This window comes from Elgaria multicarinata, chromosome 5, assembly GCF_023053635.1.
Source record: "Elgaria multicarinata webbii isolate HBS135686 ecotype San Diego chromosome 5, rElgMul1.1.pri, whole genome shotgun sequence".
NCBI lineage: Eukaryota > Metazoa > Chordata > Lepidosauria > Squamata > Anguidae > Elgaria > Elgaria multicarinata.
In genome coordinates, this window is record NC_086175.1 from 70,133,721 (window position 1) to 70,151,310 (window position 17,590).

General features: G+C 39.9%; 1 protein-coding gene across 2 annotated transcripts in view; it reads right to left on the minus strand.

Moving 5' to 3' along the window:
• The window catches only part of ABCG1 (ATP binding cassette subfamily G member 1), a 68,086-nt gene that overhangs the window by 46,488 nt on the left and 4,008 nt on the right, over positions 1-17,590 (minus strand). For both annotated transcript variants that reach the window (XM_063126584.1, XM_063126583.1), the window contains exon 2: positions 15,624-15,867. In XM_063126584.1, coding sequence (XP_062982654.1) covers positions 15,624-15,867 — 244 coding nt within the window. The remainder of the gene's footprint in view (positions 1-15,623; positions 15,868-17,590) is intronic.

A 17,590-nucleotide genomic window follows, 5' to 3' on the forward strand; every position in this document is an offset into this window, starting at 1 on the left:
ATAAATCCAACAACAACAACAACAACAACAACGTCAGCCCCATCACATCCCAAAATTCAGGTCAGAAGCAAAACACATATACACATTCACATTGCACCCCCATGCACAACACAATATCCAACAAGGAAAAAGAAGTGGGGGCGTAGATCATTGATTCACTTTCAGTCATTTGTTTCCCCCACTCTTGCGGGCCAGGCAAAAATGCCCTTCTCCTGCCCCCCTCCCCTGAAAACAGGTAAAAATGCAGGATGAGTCACCAGCCAACAGTCAGCAGGATAGAGCAGCAGTTCAACTCAGCCACAGGGAACTGGACAGAGCTACAGGAAAGAACAAAGCGCACCAGAAAACACCGGAAAAAGACGAAAAAACAACAAGCATGCTGGAATATTTTGTTGTTGAATGGATCCCCAGAGCATTCAGTTATAGCATCACTCAAATGAAAGGGGCATGTTTTACAAGGCATACAAGGAGAGTTGGAAGAGGGCCGTTTGGATAGGCGGGGGCGTGGCCTCACAGGAAAGCTAGCAGGCCAGATCCAACCTGTGGGCCAGAGGATCTCCACAACTATTCCACCACAATAGTTTGCGAGCTGAGGCCCAGACCTCCATCATACCACTATTCTTTCCAAGTCGTTATATGATTTAATATTTGTGGCAGCATATTCCCTGTGCCATTTTATTTTTGATTTCACAAACCATGCATTCCAGCAATTCTCTGTTAAAAAATATCAATATTCTTCTTTTTAAAAAATAAATAAAACCAAACAGGTATGAGCAAAACATTCTTCCAAAGCATTCCATATTGGATTTATTCCATTTTTGTCTGTACTTGTGTTGCCACTTCTGAAGAGTCTGGCAAGACAAATTATAATAAATACCCTTGTTCAATATAAATTGTAGCGCAGAAAATAAATGTTTGTCCTTTTCAGAGATGACATTCGGTTCCTCTTTATACTCTCTGTCCTGCTTTTCAAGTTATTACACGGGATAATCAAACGGCAAAAAAGAATTGAACGATTTCTAGGAAACTAATGTTCTTCCTGACTTCAGCTAAAACATGAAAGCAAAGTTGTGTATTTCTTTGTGTTGGATTAGAAAATGGAAATCTCTGCAAATATCTATTTCACAACATTGACAAATTTTCTATGCAGACCCAAGGTGGGTCTCTATCCAGGTCAGATTAGTTTAGGTTAAATCTCAGAGAAGACCCCTTTCTGACTTATCTCCCAATCAACTTGGCCTCTTAAATTGTCCTGATAGATTATTTTACTTGACTCTCATTTGTGAAGCAGCTTCCTAATTTGCATGAAGGACCCTGCAATTAATTGCACTGAATGATATCAATGTGATGTATTTATACTTGTTCATAGTTAGAAAACACTAATGAGTTCTCCTTTGAGAAGTAGGTCAGGAGTTGATTTTTTAAAAATGCAACTCTGTTGGTTCTTTAGAAGTAGTATCACGGCTAAAAAGCAAAGGAAAAGGCTGCTTTTAGATTTGCCCACAAAACACAGGAGTGAAGCCAGATTTAATCATACTTAGAGTAGACACTTGGAAATAATGGAACTTAAACTGGTAATGGTAGAATTCAATCCCATTCATTTAAATAGGCCCACTTTAAGTGCAACTAAGTCTGGATCCAATTCGCTGTTCCCCCTCTGCCAGTCCAGTTGGGGATTGAGTAGAGCATTGAAGCCAAATGCTTATCAATTGTTGGTCTGTGCATTGATGCAGCCTTCAGATGGCTTCCTGCTTGTGGTTTCTAACTCAAGCTGCAAACCGAACTTCCATTTCCCAACAATAAGAAGTATCACCTGCCCATTGTTGCTGCACAAGAGAAAGTCATTCTGCAATGAATTATTCTGTGTATGTTCCTATAAAACATTTGTTCTTAGCAGATTTCTCTATATATCACTATTTCATTTTCTACGGTAAGTGGAAATAAAGGGATGGGATGGGATATGCCCCATTCCTCTTTGCCCATGGAGAAGCACGCCTGCTCTTATACCTGCGGTCAGAACACAAGGAAGCTTTTAACCCCTGCAAAACCTCTACAGAAGATATTTTTATTTGTTCATGGGAACCTCACCTTTCACACAGCAGGGACAGGTTAAGTTCAAGGAACAGTACCTTGCTCTTCCTCCTTGACAAGTAAGAGGATGGCCAGTAGGTGAGGGTTTAAAAAGGTAGGTGAGGCTTTTGTAACATGGTGGAAAAGACTTTGTATACATGTATACATGCATGTACGTGTCTTTTGCACATGCTCTGTGTTCAAAAGACTCTGTGTGCATGCAATGTTGGCTCTACACCTAAGAAACAGAATTCCCTAGCGACAGACATAGCTTAACCCTCACCCCAGCAGTGTTCCTGAGGACAAATCTTTCATTTCTCCTTCAATTGTTTTTACTGCAGTAGTTTTATGGTGTGCTTTTAATATAGTATTTTAATATTGAGAACTGCTGAGAGATTTTATTATATTCAGCAGTATATAAATGCCACAAATAAATAAACACACACATACACACACACTAGCTGCTGTTCACTCCTGGGAAATGCAAAGCACTGCACTTGGGAAGACTATTACATTGCAGCCAAAGACACACCTTCCCACCAACACAGGCTTTAGCTAGACCTAAGGTTTATCCCAGAATCGTCCCAGGGTCATCCCTGCCTGCTCCCGGGATATCCTGTGTGTCGTTTACATGAACAAGGATGACCTCAGGACAATCCCGGGATAAACCTTAGGTCTAACTAAGGCCATAGTTGCTGATAGCCCTGGAATTACAGGATTGGAAGTGAGAGATGGGGTGGAGTCCAGCCAGGAAGGTTGGAGCCAAAGTCCAGGCCATGATTACTGAAACAGCAGAGAAGCTGTCACTAGGGTAGCTGGCAGGGAAAAAGAAGCTGGTCAGGACAGGGACTGTAGCAACACCAGCTACAGGCTCTTATAGGAGGGCCTGACGTTCTTACAGAAACATCAGTGGGAACAGATCCTGGAAGCACTTAAGTCAGACCTCTGTATTTATTTATTTATTTATTTATTTATTTATTTATTTATTTATTTATTTCATTTTTATACTGCCAATAGCCGAAGCTCTCTGGGTGGTTCACAAAAATTAAAACCATGAAAAGAATAATAAAACAACCAACAGTTTAAAAACACAGTTACAAAATATAATATAAAAAGCTCTTTAGGGAGAGTTTGCCTTCTAATGGTGGCTCCTGTCTGGATGCACTGCCCTTTTTGTTTATTGGGGCCCAGGGGGTGATTGTGGTTCTGTGGGATCCCAGGAATGCATGGCCACATTACTACATGGCCTGGGTCCACATTTATCACAGTGCCACATATCTGCCAAAAGTGGGTTGAGGGGTGCCTCTGGAAACATGGGTTGAGTTCTGTGCTGGTTGCATGAAAAAGGAATCGCGTTGCTGTTTTTCCATGCACAACCCACATTCTTGCCATACCAATTTGTGTGAACTGGTTCATTGTACACCAGTTTTCGTCGGTTGCTTAAGGCATTCGATTACTTTCTTAATACTTAAAACCTTTCTTTTTGTCCTTTGGCACAGTGGAAAACGTGAGTGAACAAGTGAGCTATAGAATCACTCCATCATATTACTTTACTGTTTGGATGTTTACTTTACTGTCCAGGCATTATAATGACATGCTGTTCATAAGTCATTTTTAAAAAGAGCAAGGCTTTGTCTGTCTGTCTGTTTGTTTGTTTTTAGGGTGAGAAAGAGAAAGAAGCATTGCTCTAACTTCTGCTGCAGTCACATCATATTCTAATTAAGTCACTGGCTCAATTTCTCCTGTTCATACAGGTCAGGTGCTAAAACACTGTATAGTCCCTTTAGCAAAGAAAAAGAATTCCTTTACATTAGGTGGATCTGTATTGTTATACTTTGAATGATAAGGAGAAAAACTTAAAGCAATCAAGTACAATTCAGAAAGGATTGCTTTAGAAGTGTGCTTCCATGATAAAGTTTACACATCCTGCAATTAATTCAGACTAGCTAGCTATTTCCCTTTTTAAAATGTGGTTAATGATTTAGTTAACCAGGATGCTCTATTAGAAAATGCATGCTCCAATGTGAGTGTAAACACTGAAATCCAAATGCTTTACAGAATAGAATGATATATCATCCCCGAGTGATGCTTTTGGTCCTTAGTATTGTGGATTCTTTTCCTGTCTCATCTTAGCAACAGCCAAAGTGCAGCCAATCAACAGCTGCTTCGTCACTGCTTGAGCATCACAGTCTGAGGTTACTATAGTGCATTGACCGACAGTAACCGAGCGTGAATGAGAGAGAGCTGCTTCATGCCGCAGTGTACCTGCTATGATAAGGACAGGCTTTTCTTGACTCCTCTAACTAGGATTAGCAAATAATATAGAGCAAATCCTATTTTTGATCATTTGCATCTTTAAAAAGCTCAGGGTACAGAATCTTGCAGGAATCAATACAGAACAAAATATCTGTTTGTTTAAATGAATGTGTCAGAATGAATTTGTAACAGTACCTCAAAAACACTTTTAAAAACAGAGAAAAATGGTACATTCCCATTCACATCCCCAAATAGGAAGTTTGTTTATTTCGGTCATAGACCAGCACAACAGAAAACATCATCACAATAATAAATGGTACATTTAAACAAGGTTTTCTCATTTTTACAACAATGGGTGTAATCTATTATGAAATCTGCTTTCCCACTAGTTTTTAAACACCATTATCAGGTTAAAGATATTTTAGCTAAAAAGTAGGAGTCTATTATCTGGAGAAATTCATCTCAAGCTTTGATTTTTGAGAAGTTTGAGAGTTAGACAGCCAACCAAAAGGTGTGCACATTCATATCAGATATTAAAAGAAGTGGTAATTAAATGTCCTCTGTTGTTGTTTCTGCTGCTGTTGTTTTTAAAAAATAACCTGAGTAAAAGCAACAGCAACAACAACAACTTGTCCTTCCAAATAAAGTAAAAACAACTGCGAAGAATGCTTCAGAACCATCTTCTCAGACATTGCTGTACAATGTAGGAGCAAAACAGTTAATGTTCGCCCCTTCCCACAAACACCACAGCTCACTCCACTGAGCACAGGCTCTTGGCTCTCTTTTTTCAGGAAGGAGAAGAAGGTATATTCAAGCACATTGAGGGTTCATTGATGTCAGTCCTCAGCTTCCTACAGTCTTCAGCTATGTTTATTACCCCACAACTGAAAGGAAGACAATCGCAGATGGGAATACTGTAGCCATGAACATGTGGAGTATAATTGAGGGCACAATCCTATCAGGATGCCTGTTTTCGCCCATCTTGTTTTCGCCCTGCGGAGCAGGACGGAAGGAGGCTGGAGAGGTTTATGATTCCCCATAAGCCAGCCTCCCCAGTCCACTACCCTCCTCGCCCACAGAAATATCCCCTCTCCCTCCTCTCCAACGTTAACTTTGCCACATTGGGGAAGCCGCCGGCACAGTTCTCTCCACACTGGCTGTGAGGGGGAGAGGGAAGAGAGCTCAGACTCCTAGGTCCAAGGTTGGAACAACGTCTCTGAACTTGAATCCAGGAATCTGAACTATTCTATGCCTCCCACTCTCCAGACACTGTCTAGGGTCCATTGGATTGCTCTCCAAGAGTACAACCCTATGCATGTTCAGACAGAAAAAAGTCCAATATCTCCCAGTATTCCTCAGCTAGCCATATTCTCTTGTGATATGCTCATAGTGGTTAAATCCAGTCTATGAAATTCATTTTCAATCAAACAGAAATCAGGATTGGATCCTTACAACTTCCAAGACTCACAATTCACCCTATCTCTGTATTTCACTTTAAACCTTGAACACTTACCCTGAAAGCAAACATCCTTTTGAAAACTGAATCAGTGATGGAAATCGCCTGGCCAAATGGATGGCTCTATGGAACCAGTCATTTCATTAATAATGAATACAATAGATTCAACTGCAGACTTTCCTTTCAAATTGAATTCCATCAGGAAAAACTTTGGCCCTGTGTCCTCATGGACTTACTTATGATGAATTCTTTAATGGCATTTTCCACCTTTCTGATTGAGTCTTCTTTGGCAATGAATGTGCTTCTGCACCACTTTTTACTACCCATCTCAAATCAGATATAGGAGTCCTCCACGCAGGTACCTGTTTTATGTACATCTTTATATACAACAAATTGAGGGTGAATACAGATGGCCAATTACTAAGTGATGTGGAGTGGAAAACCTTCCCTGCTATATTTTTTCATGAAAAACTTTCCATTTCTAAAGATGCATTGGGTTGTATCCAATAGATTATATTCAGTGTTAGCCTAATTTACGTCTTCCCAGTCTTTATTTATTTATTGCATTTATATCCCACCTTTTTTCCTCCAACATACCCAAGGCAGCATACATAACCATGCTCCTCTCCATTTTTATTCTCGCAACAACAACCCTGTGAAGTAGGCTGGGCTGAGAGTCTGCGACTGACCCAAAGTCACCCAGGGAGCTTCCATGACTGAGTGGGGACTAGAACCTGGATCTTCTGACTCCCAGTCCAACATTCTAACCACTACACTGAACTGTCTTATAGACATGATCAATCATTTCAATGGGTCTCCTCTAAGTAGGACTAACATTGCCTACAAGCCAGTGTTTCATGAACACGCTAAGCCATGGTTAAGCTACTAACGCTTTTGCAACAAATGGTTAGTGAGTGTTTTTAAACTGTGGTTATGTAGCCACCATTGCTAGGAATGGGTCATATGACAGGCTAAGTCATGGTTCACACAACACGCTAAGCCATAATGTTTAGCTCAGAATGCTTAACCATCGTGGCTTAGCATGTCATCTGAACAGGGTCAATAAATGTGTTAACTTCGTTGTGATTAATTTTTTTCAGTTGATTAGGAAATATCCACCACTCTGCTACAGTATGCCAAAATTAGCATGTTAACAATATTCTTTTTATTCCATAAAATGTAAACAATGTAAGGGATTAAATGTATGTCTTAAAATATACACATGCATTTGAATTTTATATATATATATATATATATATATATATATATATATATATTTCAGATCCCATTCGATATGGGCCCACAGGAGGTTCTCATCTGGCCAACAGCCCCCCTCTGCTCATTTTTGGGGCTGGGAGGTAGGTGAAATCCCTTATTTCTGATCAGTGATCTTTCTATGATTCTGTATTTGGTACATCGATAGCTAAAGTGATGCAAGTTTGCTTTTGTTAACACTTACACTCTTCAAGATGGAAAGGCATGGTTATTATTTGGCATGTTATATATGCTAGTGATAGGGTTGCAAATGATGTTTAATATTTGCTTGGACAACTGTAGCTAGGGCTGGGTGAGAAATTCATTGGGCTCACAGTTTTATGCAAGAATACACAATTTGCATCCCCCAAGACTGAATGCATAACAGAACATACCTTGCTAATGAACGTTTCCAGAGATTGCAATAAATTTGGATGGGGGGGGGGGGGAAGCATACAAAATAAAATGTGTATTTTTGAAATATGCACACAAAGAATGCATACATTTGAAACATGTGGACAAAACTGCTTTTCTCAATAAAAAATTGTACATTTAGGAAATGCATACATATAATGCATACATTTTAAAAACTGCACATTGAAATTTGTACAAATTTCCTTGCTAGGGGAAAAAAAGGCTCACAGTCTGATGCACGATCTGAACCTATGACCTGGTCTGCACATAATGCTAACCCATGGTTTAACACATGGATTGTTGTATTCTGGATTGTCATAATATGTGAACTCAGCTTCACTAACACAACATGGTTCATTAACCACGAACAACTCAGAGAGAGAACCCATCTTTTGTTGTTAGGTTTTAAACTCTGGGATGTTTAATCCATGGATTATCATTATATGTGAACCCAGGACCATGGGTTGTTTATGGGTTGTTTGACAAGGCTATAGGTGACAAGGAAGAGTCTCAACTGTCTCAAATGATTCAAATGGCACAAGATGCATCCCCTCTCCCACCCAAACCTGATGCTGAAATTTAAAAACAGCAAAAGGGAAAGAGAGGGGTGTAGTAAAGACATCAAATATAAGGGAGTATAGATGATACATTCAGAGTGCAACCCTATACATACTTACCTGGGAGTAAGGCCCACTGAACTTACTTCTGCATATGAGGATCGTGCTGTGAAATGCTGAGCAAAATCAAGCAATTCATTCTTAGTTTATAAGGAATGATATTGTCAAACAAACAAAACACATATTGGCCTTCATACAGTTGCAAATTTTAACAGAACAATGACACAAGAAGTAGCAAGGGAAGAAGTAAAGGTACTTCTCAGATACTCTAAAAGACTTATTCAAAGAGTAGGTACCCTACGCATTTTTTTTTAGCACAACTATTCATAAGGGGCAAAAATCTATATTTTCATTCTTATAACATCTATCTTCATTGGAAAAGTTATCTGTAGCAAATCTCTGCAAGTCACTTCACTCAAAGACTTTTTACATAATAATATAGATTATCATACTGGCAAAGACCTTTTCTCAAAACGCATCCAACAACAACCCCTTTATAGTATCTGTCCTTTTTATTCTTCCCCTGATGCTCCTTCTGTGCTGAAGGAACAATTTACTCTCTATTTTTTAAGGGCTGAGAAGTTGACCACTGATTCATTATGTGATATATTGCTGCTTGACTTAACTATATAACACCAATAATTTATTTATTTATTTATTTATTTATTACATTTTTATACCGCCCAATAGCCGAAGCTCTCTGGGCGGTTCACAAAAACTAAAACCACAGTAAAACACCCAACAGTTTAAAACACAATTACGAAATACAGTATAAAAAGCGCAACCAGGATAAAACCACACAGCAAAGTTGATATAGGATTAAAATACAGAGTTAAAACAGTAAAATTTAAATTTAAGTTAAAATTAAGTGTTAAAATACTGAGTGAATAAAAAGGTCTTCAGCTGGCGACGAAAGCAGTACAGTGTAGGCGCCAAGCGGACCTCTCTGGGGAGCTCGTTCCACAATAAATCTATTTCGGTACAGTTCATTCAACCAATTGTTTATGTCCCACTGAAAAGTTCATGCCGAAGGCTCACAAATGAAATTTCCCCACTTGAATTCAGGAACATTAAAATATACTATAGTTGTCAGACTGAGAATTTATTTCAAAATTAAGAACTATTTTGTATCAATGTACTTCTCTGAGAGAACCTTTAGTAAAGAATGAGAGGTTGGGTAGGGAATGGACATATGATATATGGCAGGGGTACAATACGTTCATGGACATCCTTCTTCGCGCCTGCCAAGGTGCCCCATCCCTTCCACTTAAAAACAACACATTTTTGTAACAGCAGCTGGGATGACTGTGAAATAGACTTCTCTTGGTGCTGAAAATGGTTAGTTCAAAGGAGTTGTTAAATGTTTGGGGGATCTTAACCCCATTTCTGCTCTGTACTTACTGTTTTCTGCACATTGGATGTTCTTTGCCATGCCTCCCATGGAAGCCATTTATTTATTTATTTATTTATTTATTTATTTATTAAATTTATATACTGCCCCATAGCCGAATCTCTCTGGGCAGTTTACAAAAATTAAAAACAATGACTATTTAAAAAGTATACAAAATTTAAAACCATCAAAAATATAAAAACAACAGTATAAACCAACAGTATTTAATGGTAGCAACCAGGACAGTTTCTCAAATTTACAAATGTGTCCATGAGCCCCAAAAGGTTGACTTCCCCTGTTATATGGTATTAGACTTTTTTTTTTCTCATCAATCATTTCAGGTTTTTAGAACAGCAAGTAAAACTGTAAGCTTAGACATCAAATTTTCATTTGAGTGTCTGACGTTTCCACATACGAAGTAGCTTAGGACTGCCTGAGATCTGGGTTTGATGTTTCCACATACGAAGTAGCTTAGGACTGCCTGAGATTTGGGTCTCAATCTGGAGATGCTTGCACAAAACAAGGCATTGTATATCACTGGTGGTCTGAATCCAAGTACAGAAAGTCTACTTTGCAAGATTGACAGGACAGCACATCCCTATCCACAAGGCACAGTGGGGCATATCAGATTCAGTGAGTTTATTCTTGTGGCAAAATTGTGCATACAGCCAACTCTAGCATATTTTTCTTTAGTCTGACTTTTAACTGTTCAGTAAGAATATAAGAACAGCTATGCTGCATCAGACCAAGGGTCCATTCTGTTCTTGTGGTGGCCAACCAGCTGCCCCCAGGAAACCCACAAGCAGGACATGAGTGCAACAGCACCCTCCCGCCCATGCTTCCCAACAACTGGTGTACATAGGCTTACTGCCTCTGATACTGGAGGTAGCATATAGATGGCTAGTAGCCATTGCTAGCCTTCTCCTCCAGGAAGGACGCAGACAAGCTGGAGCATGTTCAGAGGAGGGCAACCAGGATGACCAGGGGTCTGGAAACAAAGCCCTATGAAGAGAGACTGAAAGAACTGGGCATGTTTAGCCTGGAGAAGAGAAGATTGAGGGGAGACCTGATAGCACTCTTCAAATACTTAAAAGGTTGTCACACAGAGGAGGGCCAGGATCTCTTCTCGATCCTCCCAGAGTGCAGGACATGGAATAACGGGCTCAAGTTAAAGGAAGCCAGATTCCATCTGGACATCAAGAAAAAGTTCCTGACTGTTAGAGCAGTGCGACAATGGAATCAGTTACCTAGGGAGGTTGTGGGCTCTCCCACACTAGAGTCGTTCAAGAGGCAGCTGGACAACCATCTGTCAGGGATGCTTTAGGGTGGATACCTGCATTGAGCCGGGGGTTGGACTCGTTGGCCTTGTAGGCCCCTTCCAACTCTGCTATTCTATGATTCTATGAATTAGTCCAATTTTCCTTTAAAATCATCCAAATTCATGTCCATCGCTGTATCTTATGGAAGTGAATTCTATACAATGTGTTGTGTGGAGAAGTGCTGGCTTTTATCTTTCTTGCATTTCTCACCAATCTGCTTTGTGGGATAACCCCAGGTTCCAGTGTAATGAGAGAGGGGGAAATGTCTTCTTATTCACATTCTCCACACCAATATAATAAAACAATGTATCGCTTGTACTGAAAATGTCCTAGTTTAAAATATCAAAAGAAAAAATGTTTATTGTACAGGCTTCCCCAACCTGGTGGCCTCCATATATGTTGGACTACAATTCCCAGGATTCCTCAGACCAAGAGATTTGAAGGGCACGAGGCTGGGCAGGGCTGGTATCATACATTCCAGTGTTCAAAGTGCTTCACATGCATTATCTAGTTGTTTTTTTGGATCGTCTTTGGCTGATGGTTTAAAAAAATTGCTTTTAGATATAAGTTGTGTATGTATGTTATCCGTTTATATGGTTTTATGTAAACGCCTTTCTTTTTTGTACTACGTATATTGTGTTTTAATAGTGTTTAATTTTTGTGATCTGTCCAGAGAGCTTTGGCTATGGGGCGGTATAGAAATGAAATGAAACAGCCTTCCCCAATCTGGGGTCCTCCAGGTATTTTGGATTTCCCCAGCCAGCATGGCAAATGGTAAAAAATGCTGAGAGTTTTGGTGCAAACTATCTGGAGAGCACCACGTTGGGAAAGGCTGCCTTACAAGTCAACAGTATTATCCCCCATATTGCAGATGGGGGAACTGAGGCTGAGAGAGAGAGGCTTGCCTAAGGCCACCTAGGAAGGCAAGATTTGAACCAGGGACTTCTTGGTTCATAGCCCATTCTCTTTGCTACTAGGCTAAACCAGCTCAACACAGGACACAAAGATGTGCCTGTTATAAATCTGCTTTGGAGAATTCTTAAAAACTAAGCCTATGCGGCAGGGTCTTGCTTTTTACTGTTTTACTCTGTACAGCACCATGTACATTGATGGTGCTATATAAATAAATAAATAATAATAATAATAATAATTCTCTCATCACCCCTTGGGCAAAGTAGACTTCAGTTCACCCAATGAACAATGTCTCCAGCATGCTGAGCTTCTGCTAACTACTGATGTGTGAAAAGAGGAGAGACAGCCTTTTAGCAAACGATAGAGCATTTCTACTTCTGTTTCCCCGCAACATAGTAGTTGGTGAGTCAAGGAATTGTTCAGCATGCATTAGAGCAAACACTAATAATTACACATGGTAAAATGGGCTGTTCAAGTCAAAAGTACTGTGTATCAGTATGGCGCTAAAAGTCTGAGCCACACAAGTGGTAACATACAGCCATGCCAGCTTATACAATAGAAGACAAACCCATGAGGAAATGTAATTACTTCATTAAAAGATGCGACACTAGCCTCAAGAGTTACTTTCCCCCCCTCTAGAGTAATTTCGTCTACGGAAGCATTTGCTGCTGGGAATCCCATTCCTTTCACGGAGACACATATCACTTGGAAAAAACAAAACTTCAACTGAATCTTCCCCTACACTTTATACTTTTATACTTTTATTTGATAAATAAATGTCTGATGGTCAGCTGGTCTTCTGATTAACTTGCTGGTAAACAACTCTATTTTGTGATTTTCATTCTCTAGAAAAAATCATTTTCACAAACATGTTTTTAAATGTTGGATGTGTTGAAAAATATATATTCAGGGTAGCTCTGATAAGAACGTCATGTCCCTGAGTGGCCTTCCTTGTGTGCAAGCCTGATTAGAAGTGCTGGTAATCTTTTGCCTGAAACATGTAAACACCAATCCTCCACATAAACTGTGGGCTCTCCAGATTAGGACCTCATCAGTCTTTCAGAATTTGGGGCCATCATAGGCCTGCTTTATTCATCAAATCTTGGGAAATATTACACCCATCATTATTAGATGATATTTATACAATATTCAAAGTGTGATACTTACAAACAACCAGAAACCCTTTCTACTTAAATGCAACCTTTCTATAGGTCATTAAGCCCCAAGAAACTTTCTGCCAAATTTAGGAGAAACTCCTGATTCAGACATATTGCACTCGACAAAGACACACACACATACACAGATGCTAGCTTAACAAGCAGGTGGTTATATTTTATTTCAGAAATAGCAAAGATAGGCCTTATTATGTAGGACTTTATGTTTCAAGGGAGGCATTCACCTTGGCAAGATAAATCATGCTCAATTTGATTACCCCACTATAGTACCACTCAAACATCCACAGCTTCCTTTTCTATTTTCTTTCAGGCTTATAACACCCTGTTATTTCTGGACAACAGGTCATATCATCATCATCATCATCATCATCATCGTCATTATTCTATACTGCCCCATAGTCGAAGTTCTCTGGGCAGTTTACAAAAGATTAAAACATTAAAAACAATATACAAACTTAAAACCATAAAAACATGCAACAAACATATGTTTTGTTCTCATCTCTGACACTTTGCTTTGCCACCAATTTTAGCATTTCAGCTGATATGAGTACCATCCACCTTAGACAAAGGTTGAAAGAAGGAAAAATCTTCCCAAAAATTCTATCATAAAGCAGATTCTTAAATGTGTCTAGGATGGCAGTGATGATAACTTGTTCAAGAATCTTCCTCTGAATATAAAAACACATGGGGCATTCTCATAGGCTGCTTAGCCAAAGAATATAAATGTAGCTACATTGGGCCAAACCTATGATCCATCTCAGACAGCAATTTGTCACCAATGAGATTTTGCTGTGGAGCAATAATTCGAACTTCACAGAGCAGTAACAATGTCAGTCCTGTAACATTCATGTCTCTTTGGTTCTTTTATTGAGTAACGGATTTGAGATAAGTAGATACCATTCAAAAGTTCTGAATGCAATTCCACAAAGAACCTATTTGATCCAAGAAAACTCTCATAGGCAAAAGAGTACATTTGTATGTATTGTCCTAAGTTTGAAGGTGTAAGATTGAACTGCACATACAGGGGTCCTATGATATCAGTACACTGAAGACAATCAAACAAATCACAAGATGTTGCTCCAGATAAATTTCTTTGATTTCACTAGATTTAATCAGCAACAAGTAATTTGGGAATATAGGTCCACTCTAGGTCTAAGGAGTACTATGCTATCAGGTCCATATTAATGCCTTTAAACATCATACACATTTCTATTACATCAGCATTTCACAGATCTATGGAACTAAGGCCCTTTCTACACCTAAGGATTATCCCAGGAAAATGGAGGGATCATCCCTGCCTGCTCCCAGGATCCCCTGTGTGTCATTTGGATGCACAGGGATGATCCCGGGACGATCCCGGGGGGAAAAGGCAGGTGAAGAAATGGCCTAAGACTTAGGTTTCTTCTGCACTGTTTAGTATGAAATTGCCATGCTTCAGTCATTCACTTTTATGGGGCATTCACATAACTCTGTCATCCAATCATTGTTATCCTGTGGCTGTTCTGTATTTTCTCAGACCACAGGAAGTCCGGTGGTTCCCCCCTCCCCCAATAAAAAGAGAGCCCAAGCACTATCTCTACAGGTATAGGAATCCTGTAGTTTGCCCCTTAAGAAGGACCATTTCTTTTTCCACTGTGAACACTTACTTGGAAATGGAGCCCATCTTAATTCAGTCCATAAAGTATCTGACGACAATTCCTAACTTATTTAGTTATCCTCGAATGAGCAATTCCTTTATCTTATTGTTTCTACCGTTTCCGGCACACTTTCACAGACAACCAAAAGAAGCTAATATAAAGAGTTTTCTCCACTGGTGAGATTTACTGTTCAAAGTTGGGCTTTGCCTTAAGCTTAACCTGCTCTAGGAAGTAAGCCTAATGTTCAGCAAGGAATCACGGACTGTGATCACTGGCACATTACCGTGCCGACCAAGAAGGATGGATACAATGTGTCCATTAGTTCTTCTTAAAAACACTCATTTATATTTAATAGTCCGCAAGCTATTTTTTTTTTACTCAAAAATATATCTGCAACGCCAAAGATAGAAAACACCATGAGAGCAGAGGGCCATCACAATGCAATGCCTCAGCAAAACAAAAGCTTAAGTTAGGATATAAAACCTCTTTCAGCTGAATTCCATTTCAGAGAAGCTTTCGGTGGAGTGGGGGAGATTCCAATGGCAGGCAGGGTTGAAGGGGAAAAGGTCAGGGTCAAAATATAGCAGCATCTTTTAGCTTAAAGTTCTGACTGCCAGTAACTATTATTATTATTATTATTATTATTATTATTATTATTATTATTTATATAGCACCATCAATGTACATGGTGCTGTACAGAGTAAAACAGTAAATAGCAAGACTCTGCCGCATAGGCTTACAATCTAATAAAATCATAGTAAAACAATAAGGAGGGGAAGAACTAACTAAGCCTTAGGAGATGCATTTCAACCTTTTAGAATGGTGTGGGGGTGGGGGAATTACACAAGAGCTGGGAAATCGCAAAAGCCAGTGGATGGGGAAAGGGGTGGGACCAGAGGAATGGGTGTGGCCATCAGGGAAACCCCATAATGCCAGTAAGAGTGCTGGATTTGGGCCCCAGGCTTGAGGTTATTCGCCCATGTTTTTAAGTCTTACAACAGAAAAGACTCAATTTTTTAACCTCAGAACATCACATTCCCTTCCTTTGCTACCACCTAGCTTCCATTGTTCATCACAGAGCAATGTCAGGATGAGAGGTATACTAAAGGTCTTGTTAGCTTACCTTTCTTCTTCCACCATGGTCCTTCCTGGATAGAGTAGGAGAGTTCTTTAAACTCAATGTTCACGGCCGGTCTCCGGGGGAGGTAGGAGAAGCGATGAGCTTCCGTCAAAGCATTTTCCAGCTTTTTTAAATGGCCGCTGAGCAAATGGACATCTTGTGTGTCTGTGCCACTGGAGACCACCTCATCCACTGAAACACATACCGACTTTGGCTCAGGCATAGCAGATGCAGAATTGCTGGCATTCTAGAATACATGGGGGGAACAAACAAACAAACAAAAGAGAATATTTTTGACAAACGCTCCCTAGGCAAATGCATACAATAAACATTTGCTTTATCTCACAGCAATGACAAAAAGAAGTAAAAAAGAAGAGGAAACAAATCTACATTGTAGATGTTCTGCTGATATGATGCCAACATAATTTTCTTAAAAGAGAACATGACTGTCAATACAGGAAGGAGTACAGGACTTTTTACATTTCAGTTTCATTTTGCAAACTGTTGCTCTTCCTATGCTGCGAGGTCGGATCCAGCTATGCCATGTTTTGTGAGGCCGAGAGACTGCCAGCCTCTCACCTCAAAGAGCTACCACTATTATGTGCCATCCACAGGTCAACGGCCTATCCATGAATTCAAAGCAAATTTAACCCTCCAAACTTACCAATCAAAGCAGCTGAGGTTGCACTCATACCTATTCTGTGCCCGAAGACAGTTCTGATGCCTGAACATACATAGTTGACAGTAGTTTACTATGCCAGCTATCAAAACATCATCCTAGTACCAGGCCATGAGGCCCCCAGTTCTGCCCCAACACCTAGTGTCCCACCTGCTGTAGCCTGGTGTCCTACCTTACAAAGGACTGTCCTTTAATTAGGTGAACAATCAGTGGACAGTTCTCTATTTGAAGGTGTCCTCTATTTGATGGGCTCTCTTGAATCTAAGTCTGGTTTAAAATCAAAGAACCATAAAGAGGGAGAGAAAGCAGGGACCTTGAAATGCTCCATCGGCAATTAGCACCTGGACAGCAGACTGGGCAGGCACAAAAGTCACCTAGTCCAGGGGTGGGCAGAAAATAGATTTCCAGATATTTTGGATTTCAACTCCCAGTATTCTTGACAATTGGCCCGGCTGGCGGGGGCTTCTGTAAGAGGTTCAAAACATCTTGAGATCTATCTACTCTGTCACTCTTCTCTGTTATGGTGGGATGTATTGAGCTTCCAATAAAAGTACAGTTATTTCTAAATTTCCATCTATACATATAAATTACCATATGCAAATGTTACGCAAATTGGTATCCTGTTTTTGTTTATGCATTCCCCCCCCTTTTTTGGCAGAGTTGCCACCCTGCTGACACAGGCCAGTTTTTATTGGTTTGTGTACTACCAGGCATATGGCTTGTGCTTCAGAATAATAACACTGCTTTCAACACATGTACTGAGCTGTGAACTGCCCAGAGAGGTTCGGCTATTAGGCGGTATAAAAATGAAATAAATAAATAAATAAAATTAAAACCATTGCTATTTACTCTGTGCACTAAAACCCATCAAGGCCATTGTCTATTTGAATCCTGTCAATTACATAAACTAGTATCCTTGGTTTCTACTTGAACAATGCCAGGTAAGCACTGCCATAGCTACATCACACTGTTTGAAGGTACAGCTGGGATATCAAAGAAGGCCCAGGAGATCAAGGCTTTTTAGATGATTTTGATGTGGTCTGCAGCAACATTACGCCATTCGGACTACAACTCCCATAATTTCCAATGCCTGGCTGGGGGTGATGGGAGTTGTAGTACAACACTTCTGGAGGGCAGCAGCTTCCACACTAGTAAACTGATGCACGTCTTAGGAGAAAGGTGCTGACTTACCACTAGCTAGCGCTATGTCCCACAGGAGCGTTTGAGCTTTGTTTTTAAGCCAACTTCGGGATAGTTGGGATTTTTTTTTTATTTATTTATTGTTCTCTGA